Source organism: Tetrao urogallus, assembly GCF_951394365.1.
Source record: "Tetrao urogallus genome assembly, chromosome: Z".
NCBI lineage: Eukaryota > Metazoa > Chordata > Aves > Galliformes > Phasianidae > Tetrao > Tetrao urogallus.
The window spans coordinates 66,753,377-66,762,976 of NC_136816.1; the positions used below are offsets into that span (position 1 = coordinate 66,753,377).

At 58.2% G+C, this 9,600-nt stretch overlaps 1 protein-coding gene across 1 annotated transcript; it reads right to left on the reverse strand.

The window, feature by feature from the left end:
* Nucleotides 1-6,466: 6,466 nt before the first annotated feature.
* PHF24 (PHD finger protein 24) lies at nt 6,467-9,200 on the reverse strand (the record flags this gene model as incomplete). Its single annotated transcript, XM_079549036.1, has 7 exons — nt 6,467-6,563; nt 6,675-6,776; nt 6,916-7,082; nt 7,209-7,411; nt 7,621-7,699; nt 7,877-8,062; nt 8,832-9,200. 7 exons carry the CDS (start codon nt 9,198-9,200, stop codon nt 6,467-6,469), a joined length of 1,203 nt encoding a protein of 400 aa, XP_079405162.1.
* Between the last annotated feature and the right edge of the window lie 400 nt (nt 9,201-9,600).

Consider the following 9,600-nt stretch of genomic DNA (forward strand, 5'->3'; position numbering starts at 1 on the left):
AGTGTTTGCTCCAAGGGAAATTTGGGGGTTTCTCCATGCACTGCTCTGCCCACAGCTCCTGGAGTGGTTAGGGTTCTAGGGAGGATGGAGAGCACTGGCTTTGGGACCACTGAGAAATATCAGTTTCTGAAACCTCTTGGTGGAGAGAAAGTAGGGGAGGGGGACAGACATAGGAAGGGCAGGGCTGGGTCATGGGTGAGAGCCGTCTGGTGGGGCTGTGCTGTCTCAGTACGCTTTGCACCCCACCGAATGGGTTTGCGTCTTCAGGCTCAATCCTGCACAGCAAATTTGCATGGGTATGGGCTCCAGAGCCAGTTCAGTGCTGCTTTTCCACAGCTCCCCACTCTGCCCTCTCCACCCATACTCAGTCCCTTTTGTTCCCTGCACTGTATGGGTCTCCGCAAGGAGCGGACATGTAAGGACAACGCATATCAGGAGCAATCAGACCTGGCCTGAGGTCCCACAGCTCATCTCATGCCATACCAGGCAATAGGGAGCAAAGGAGATGACACCTGCAGCAGCTGTCTCCTCCCAGAAGTCCCTGTAGGCACAGAGCAACCGGAATGCAGAAGGTTGAGGTGAGGGGATCCACTGACACTTTCTCTCTCCTCCACGTCTCCAAGTCGGCACAGCGTTGCCATGCTGCTGTCACTGTTGCCATGCTACGCTCACAGTGTCGGAAGAGGATATCAGGTTGCTTTGAGGATGAGGGGACCAGAGATGAAGCTGGGGTGATGCTGTGGCCCCTGTACCCCTCCCCTCGCTGCCATCCCAGGGACCTGGTGGTGACAGAGATGCCACTGCTTGTGGGACTGTTGTGATGGGTGGTGTCCCCAGGCTGGCTGTCCTTTCTTAATTTCTTTTCCTGGATCATGGCCACTGGCTCAGCATCCCCTCCTCTTGCCTTTGATTTTTATCATGCCCCAAGTGCAAGGTGGAAGCGCTCTGTGCCAGGCAGGGGAGATGCCACACAGCAGGGTCATTTTTTCCCCTTCATCTCTGTATTGATAAAAATTCAACTCACATACCCAAGGCTGAATGAATTCCTGTAAGGCCAGTACCCAGCTGTCCCCCATCAGCAGCTGTCCCCACCACTGGTCCACAGCAGTGTGGTTAATGTGCCCACAGCTGACCACAGGAGGTGAGCAGAAATAGCTCCTGCAACTGCTCTGCATGGACGACTGGGCAGGGATGGAGCTGTGCACACCCAGCGCTGTCCTGCACAGCAGCTGTGGGTGCGTTCCTCCATGCCTAGATATGTTTGGAGGGAATTCACATGGAGATGCTGGCTCTGTGGCATGGCGAGCCCTGTGAGATGTCGGCTGTGGGATGGGGCAGGACCTTGTTTTGCTGGAGGCATTTCCTCCACAGATGTAGAAAGCTCACACAGGGTGCCAACCCCCAGACCTCCTGCTGCCTCTCCCCAGACTGGTACCCAGGACCAGGGAGCAGAATGCCGTCAAGGCATCCCACCAGCATCCCCCCTCCACCTCTCTCCTTCCAGCTCCCACAGTGCTCCACCCCCACACTCCAGTCTGAATAATTCCTCCTCTGCCTAGTGGTTTGCAGTCTGCTCTCATGTCCCTCCCTTAATCATCACTCAGCCAAATGAGACAGATATAGTTGTGTGAGGCTCCTCACGGATCGCTCACTCCAGCCCCCAGATCTCTTTGTGGCTGGTCCCTGGCTGTCTGCAGGGTATTGAGGTGCCCCCCTCTTTGCTGCCCTTGTCATTGTTCCACTGGCAAGAAGGGGCTGTGATAACCCCATTGCAGGATGCCATGGTGTGTGGGGCAGGCTGGCTGCTCTGCCCCGTCAGCTAGGTGTGTGGAGTGCATGTAACCCAGACTGGAGGACTGGGCTCATTCTCCTCAGCCCACTGCTTCCCAGCCCAGTGCCAAAGGCTAGGCTGGCTTTCTAGGGTGGCTGTGAGCCAAATCCATGCTTTCCAGGTATCCTGGCTGCCTTCCTTTCTTCCTGGCCAGCCAGGCTATGCTTCAAACCCAGATCAATCCTAGATGTGCCTTGCCATTGGTTTCACCGCTGCATGTGAGCTTACCTGATGTGACCACATATGCTGACTGTCAGACTCAGGGATACATCCTAGAAGGAACACAAGTGCAGGGGATCATTTGGGTGGTAGGCATGACATCCCTCGCTCTGCAGTGGTTGAGGTCTGCACAGCTGAAATAGAAAGGCTGAACACATCTTTCCCCTCACCACAAATCATTTTCCACCCCTCCTTTTTGCCCTCTGTCCCATGTGCCACCTCCCATTCCTTTTGCAAGGTCAGGGCAATAGGAGCAGGAAGCGCACAGAGAGAGGCACACAACACCTGCTGTCTCTGTGCTGCTCCCAGCACCGACGCAGAGGACCTGGACGCTGCCTGAGTGCTGCGTGGGCTGCTGCCATGAGTCACAGCCTCCAGCAGAGCCACTGCGGGGAGTGCAGCATTTACAATGCCCACAGTTCGTCTCTTGTCCCTGCACTGTGTGGGCCCCCGTGGCTCCATGTGTGAGCAGGACTGTGGGAATGAAGGAGCGGAGGGCATGAGGAGGCGGTGTTGAGGTCACCTGAGCAGTCAAGGTTGGTCCTGTGTGGGTGCAAGACGGTCTGTAGGAGAACCTGCAGGGAACAGTGGGGGAAGAGAAGGATGGTGTGAGGCAGATGGAGGCCAAAGCCAGGCTTGGGGCAGGAGCACGGGCACTCCACCACCCTATAAAATGACATTTGGGAACTGAAAGGAGCCTCCTTCGTTCCTGCATGCTTCGATGGCTGCGGGACCAGTGGTGGGGCACGGGTCCGGGCTGCCGTCCCCGGTTCCTGTCGTTCCCTATCTCCGCCGCTCCTGGTCGTAGCCCTGTGCCGGGGCAGGACAGTGACGACGGACCTCCCCTCGTCCCTTCCCGCGCCCCGGCCATCAGCGCGGGCCCCAATGCCACCATGCGCTCACGGCGCAGGAGCGACACCGTGTGGCCACGTCGCTTCTTGGGGTGGGAGAATGCCTAGGACCCTCGCATCCCATCCCGACCTCTCCTCCTCCTTAATCCCCCTGCCGGTCCTGGTCCCCAGTCCCCTCCCGAGGTACTGCTGGAAGGACAGTGAAGCTGATGTCCCCGTTGGGCTTGGTGATTCCTGCTCTGTTCTGGAAGGAGTGGATGGTTTACGTCAGGGTGGCAGCGACTCCAGGAGATGTCACCGTTGCTGTCACTGTTGTACACCGCCCACGTGGCCCAGTTTTTTTCTTCCATTGGCCCCTGACAGTCCCCGGGGCAGCAGTGGGGTGAGTTTCAGACATCTCACTGCCGTGCCCCAGCGATGACCCCAGTGCCACCGCTTGCAGAGACACTGCCTGGCTCACCTCTGCCCTCCCATCTGAACGTCACCACATATATCCCCAAAGAGTGGCGGGCTCCGGTACACATTCTGGTTACCTTCCCGTTGCACTTAGCCATGTCCAGGGGAGCCCTGGGGCCATGAGCAGGGATTGGATGGGAGTGCTCTCCTGGGCTCCTCACCCTGGCTTGCAAAGCCAAGCATTCATCTTCCTCGCAAGCTCAGACGCTGCGGTGGCTTACCGATGCCTGTGCAATGTCTGTGAGTCCAGCAGAGGGTGCCACCTTCCCGCAGTACTGCTGCAGGATACCCTGGGACAGCAAGAGCGCCCACGGCCAGGCAGTGCAACTTAGGTGCACAGCTCTGTGGGGCAGCGGGACCTTCCCCTCGGGCCCTTGCTGTGGGATGTCCCAGCAGGAGCACAGTGCCCACGGGACAGCACCCTGCGGTGGCGATGGACCTGGGGTGAAGGACCGTGGACCTTGGGGTGATATATAGGCAGCTCTGACACCTCAACTACAATGAAATTATCAAGTCTAGGATTTCCTTCCAGGGAGGGTCTGATCATGAAGGAAGAGTGCATCTGTGGGGTTGGGCTGTCCTTGTTGCAGCCTTAACTCCTACCAACTCCTGTGATATGGTGCTATGAGACCTGTGGTGCTTTGCACCAGCATTCAGGAGAGATTTGCAGTGACAGAGGAATACAGGCTACTCAGGCTTTCCTAGGGACAGGGACACATTCTCCAGTTGGACCAGCAGAGGACACTGGTCTTGGCGGAGCAGCACGACAGCATGTCACAGCTGGAATGCCATAGCAGTGCCCTGCAATGCGTTTCCCACCATGTACTGGCAGGCTGGAGACATGTTCTGTCTCCCCACTGGTGGTGGCTGGGGGACTGCATCTGCCACACCAGGTGCACACTGGGCAGCTGACATGGTGGTGACAGTATAACCCTGAGAGGTGTGGGCCAGCCCAGCCACCTGCATCTCTCATTAGCCAACTCCGTGGGGACAGCAGCCAACCACGCGTATTGGCAAGGATGACAGTGTGTGGTGGGGGGGGGCAAGGGATGATGGAGCCAGAAATGGTGCAGTGCCCTGTACTCAGGCACAGGGGAGTGCCAGGAGCAGAGTGGGCATGACTCTGTCACGGCACTGCACCCACGCCGATGTAGTTTGTGAACAGACTTATGTGTCCTGAGTGTTCCAGAGGTTGGAGACTAGGAGGAAGGGAGGAAGCAAGAAGGGACCTCCACACACACTTCACAGCTTGCTTTGAAACCCTGATCTGGCCCATGCTCTGCTCCTCTACTTGGATCCTGTGGGTGTGCAGAGCATGGATTTGGAGTGCCTTTAGTACCTATGTAGAGTGCAGTCCCACTCTCCTCCCCTGCTCCAGCAGCATAATGTAAACAGCTGCCCACAGCATTCTGGTTTCAGGTACTCAACCACCTACCAGCTTGTCCTTCTTCCTTCCACCATCCTCTTCTGCAAAGTGATCGGTACCTGGATTTTCACAGCTGGACACCACTGCTGTGGTTTGGACCCAGTGGCAGCCCCTCTCACTGGGACTCTGTAGCTGTGGGAGTGGTCTGCAGGAAAGCCCCCCTTTGCTGGCAGCGTTGAAGACCAGGTGCCACCAGCAGCTTTCCCTGGGTGCTGCAGGGATATGTCTAGTACTGGAGAAGCCTTTAACCATCAGCACACCTCCAGAGGGCCCTTTGTTATTTGGAGTTTCCCAGTGCAGCTGCAAGCAGCTTGTTCCCAGCACCCAGCCTCCACTGTTGCCCAGGGCTTTTTATCTGGCTGCTCACAGCCTCCAGCACCTCTGTGGACAAGGAGCAGCTTTGCTCCTTGTCAATGCATGAGCCTTCCTCCTTTGCAGAGCTGGGATTGCAGCTGGGAGACAGGGACAGGAGCAGATGTCCCCAGGCACAAGCTTCTCCACCCATAATTGCTGCAGGACTTTTGGGGATGCAAGGAACAGCCTGCCTGATGGGACAAGGACCCAAGCCCAGGGCAGGGTGTTTAACACAGCAGGAAGCAGTGGGATCCCCCAGAATCCCCCTGGGACAAGCCAGGGGGGTGCTGTATGGCATCTGCGACATGTGCCTCGTATAGTCAGCAGCCAGAGGTTGGTTGGACACAGCTGTTTAATGGATACTTCCCAGTACAGAGCGGAGGCTGCAACACCTTATATCCCCAGCTGCCTGCTCGCTCCAGTCATGTTCCAGCCAGCCAATGCCCCACCTCAGACCCAGCACCTGAAATGTTGCACTGGCACATCTCCCGGCCTCACGTATGGCCTGAATCTCTGTGATTGTCTCACAGCTTGTAAAGGAGGGAGTTTCTGAAGGGGAAAGGGAATGCCTAAAGGAAGTAAGGAGGCCCTAAAGGGGTAAGCAGTGCCCTGATTTGGGGAGGGGGAGCCAAGCGGGATGGTGCCTCCATTGCCCAGGCTGAGGAGGTGGTGATGAGGCCTTGCCAGGTGGGAGCAACCAGACCTCAACCCCATGGGGCAAGGTCTGCAAAGGACCCTGGGTCGAGCCTGCCCTACTGCCCTGTAGCCTGCTGCCTCACGCCCACCCTGTGAGACCTTATCCTGTGGGCAGGAGGAAGGACCCTGGAGGACCTTTCCTATTCTCTAGCCACAGTTCTGGGCTGTGGCAGGCTGCCAGCCTGCACTGCTGCCCTGAGGGGGACCCAGGGATGTCAGCGCTGCGGGGTGGGGACAGCCTTGCTGCAGTGGAGCCTTCCTCTGCCCCATGGCCTCCAGGGCCTCCCCACTGCAGGGCCTCCAGGACCAGGGGCGTTCTCCCCTGCATCCAAGGCAGCACCTGCTCTGGTTATCGCAACCCGGCACAGCCCACACCTCAGGCGTCACCCAGCAAATCCAACACGGAGGCAAGGGGAAAGGGGGAGCGGCTGCTTTCCCACCTGCCAATCAGCTGCTGGCTCCCCACTGGCAGAGGGTGGGGAGCTGCGTGGGATTGGCAGGTGGGATGAAAGGGGCGGTACTTCCCTCAGCCAATGGCATGCGGGGCCGGTCGCCGTGGCAACGGGGCTCCCCTGCAGGGCGACAGGGAAGGCCTCGGCAACCAAGATGGCGCCGGGGCAGGCAGGCCAGGAGCTAGGCCGGCGGCTGCAGGTGGATGGCGGCACTGTTGGGACGGGCTGCCAGGATGTAGGCGACATTCTCCCGCAGGAATCTGGGCCAGTCGATGGACCTGTGGGGCAGATGGTGTCACCTCACAGCCCCCTGGGGGACAGCTTCAGAGAGACCTCCCCAGTGCTTGCCCTTCAAGATGGCATGCCCACCACTCCAGGGCGGCCCTCACCTGGCCTCCTCCTGCTCCGACTCCAGCAGTGTCTTCTCCCGGCTCTTGCCGCTGCCGCTGCTGGCCGGGCTGCTCTCTGACATGGGCCCAACATGGCTGATGCTGCGGGGCGACAGAGCACCATTCAGCCCTGCCACAGGCAATGGCTGGCAGGGAAGGGTTTGCAGCATGAGGGAAGGGCTGCAGCCATGGAGGAGGAAAGGAGAGGCCTCCTCAGTCTGTGCCGGGGTCCCCTCCATACCTGACGCTGCAGGATGGTGTCTCCTTCTGGTGCTTGCGGAACCAGGCGTGCTGGGCCTTATGGCACTCGCCCTCCCCGATGAAGCCACTGCCATCCTGGTCTAGGGCCAGGAAAGCAGCACGTGCCCGCTCCCGCTCCTTGACTGTCAGCAGCCGCAGCAGGGAGTTCTGGACACAGAGAGGTTTGGGGAACATCCAGGTTTGGGGATCCCCCACTACTGGCTGTGGAGGATCTGGGCAAAACCCCGGGGTCACAAGCAAGCTGTGATGGACATCCCAACCCCGTGACCATACCGGCGGCCGGAGTTTCTGCAGCAGCTGGATGGACTCGTGGGAGAGGAAGTCTGGCCACTCGATGTGTCCCTTCTTGTCGGGGTCCAGGGCAGAGAACTGCAGTGTGGCCCGCTCCTCCTGTGCCTCCTCCATAGGCCGCTCAAACTGCTGCTTGTGCACCAGGTGCTTGTAGTGCAGGAAGTCGTCCAGTGTCAGGGAGGTTTCTGTGGGAGCACATTCAGAGCAGCCCTTCCACCAGCCTTCCCCCAGGCGCATCCCCCCCATTTTCCCTGCTTCCTTGCTATGGGATATGCACAGCTGCCATCTTTTGCACAGCTTGTACCTTCTGCCCGACAGGGTGACACCCCAACCTGGGAGCCATGTGCAGGGTGAGCAAGAGCTCAGCCCATTCCATCACAGGAGGGATACGCACCTGGGATGATCTTGCACTGCCGCAAGGTCTCCATCAAGCTGTACATCTCCTCCTCTGTCAGCAGGAGGTTGAGGTTGTCCTAGAGGGAAAGGCAGGGAAAGTGTTAGCATCCAATGGTGGCGGGGGATATAGAGAGGGGGCAGTGTCCCCAGCCCCATGGTTGCTCCCCATTAGTGTTGGTGATGGGAGCTAAGGAACTGTAGAAGCCCCATCGCCCTGGGGCAGGTCACAACATTGGAGCCTGGTGGGCACTCACGCAGTAGTAGCAGCTCCAGCCTGTCTCAGTATGTGCAGTCTCCGTCACCTCCACAGCGCTGTCATTCTGCAGGTAGCCCATGCGGCGCAGGCAGCCATCATGGTACACCCGATTGCAGACACGACAGGGGAAGAGGCTCTCGGCTGTCCACACTTCACAGATCTCACACATCTCATCATTGAGGACCTGTGGAGCAATGGTGCAGCTAAGCACCTTGGGGTGCTCAGCATGGCTCCCTGGCTTGGGGGCCCTACATCACTGGTATGTGTAGGAGTGCAAAGGGAACAGGAGAGTAAATTCTTGGGATAGTAGAAGGAATGTCTGGCTTTGTGGCCAGGGGACCTTATGGAAGGGTGCATGGGTTCACAGGAGTGAATGAAAGGTCAAAGGGTATGGCCATAGGGTTGGTGGGGTTGTAGCTTCTCTGGAGTCCAGTTCTGCAGGTATGGATGAGCAGGCTCTTAGGCTGTAGGTTGGCTGAACTACAGGCTTATGGGTGTGGATAGATGGAAATTTTGAATTGTGAGTTTGCTGACTGTGTGTGAAAGGGCAAGCTGTAAAGTCGTTGGTTGGCTGGGTTGCCAGCTTGTGGTTGTGGGTGGATGGTTGTGTAGGGTTGCAGATGTGGGTTGGTGGCTATAGGATTGCAGGCATGCGTGAATAAACCGTGGGGCTGTAGATTCACTGGGCTGTGAAAGTTGTAGGTGTGGATGGTTGGGTTGGTCTGTAAGGTTGTGTGAAAAAACACAGAGTGGATCACCCCAGAGCCGGAAAGATTCTGCTCCCAGATTCTGCCCTACTGAGCTGCATGTGTGCCGTGGCCAAGCCTGTTGAGCCACCTATCTCAGGGGAGTCTGTCACCACCCTGCAGGCATTGGAGGTGCTTGCACATCCCCTGTGCGTCTCCAACTCTGGCCTCATCCCTACCTCCCTGTCCCCATGCCCGGCTGCTTGCCTGCTCCCGCTGTTCCAGGCTGATGTCCAGTGGCTCATCATCGTGCAGCTCTCGCTGGGGCCGAATGAAGGCGGGTGGTGTGAACCTGTTGGCTCGATCAAATTCCTCTGGCTCCACACCTCGGCCATCCCGCAGCCGCTCCCAGGCAGCCTTGCTGGCGCTGACCTCTTCTGGCTGTGAGGGCCCAGCAGATGCCTCCTCCTCTGCCTCTTGCACTGTCTGCTCCAGTGTCCCCTGGCGCGTGCCCCCAGCCTCTGCCCGCCTCCGTGCTACTGGCTGCTCCCGCAGCCCATCTTTGAAAGCTGACACAGCCAAGCTGACCTTCTGCACCTTCTCCACCGTCTGCCGTCTTGACATCAGCACCCCCATGGCTCTGCAAGGGGGGAAAGGTGCTCAGCGCTAAGCTCTTGTGGTGCAATGCTGTGCCATGCTGCTGTACCACTGAGACAAATCCCTGGTCCCCAAAATATGTACCCATGGTAGCATACTTGGATGGTGACCATGTTGGCTGCGTGGGGAGAAGGACCCAAACCCCTGCAGAGTTCTGAGCAAGGGAAGCCTGAGTGTTGGGGCACCTTTCCTCACCCATCCTTGAACTGCAGCTTCAGCTTAACAAGGATTGCTTGCAGGCCTTTTACACAGCAGACCAGTGGATCCCAGAGGGCCAAGATCACTTGTGACCCTGCTCTTTGCTTGCAGCCCAGAAAAAAAAAAGTGTTTTTAGCCAGCTGAAGGTGCAATGTATCCCCCCAGCGTCTCACTGAAGCAG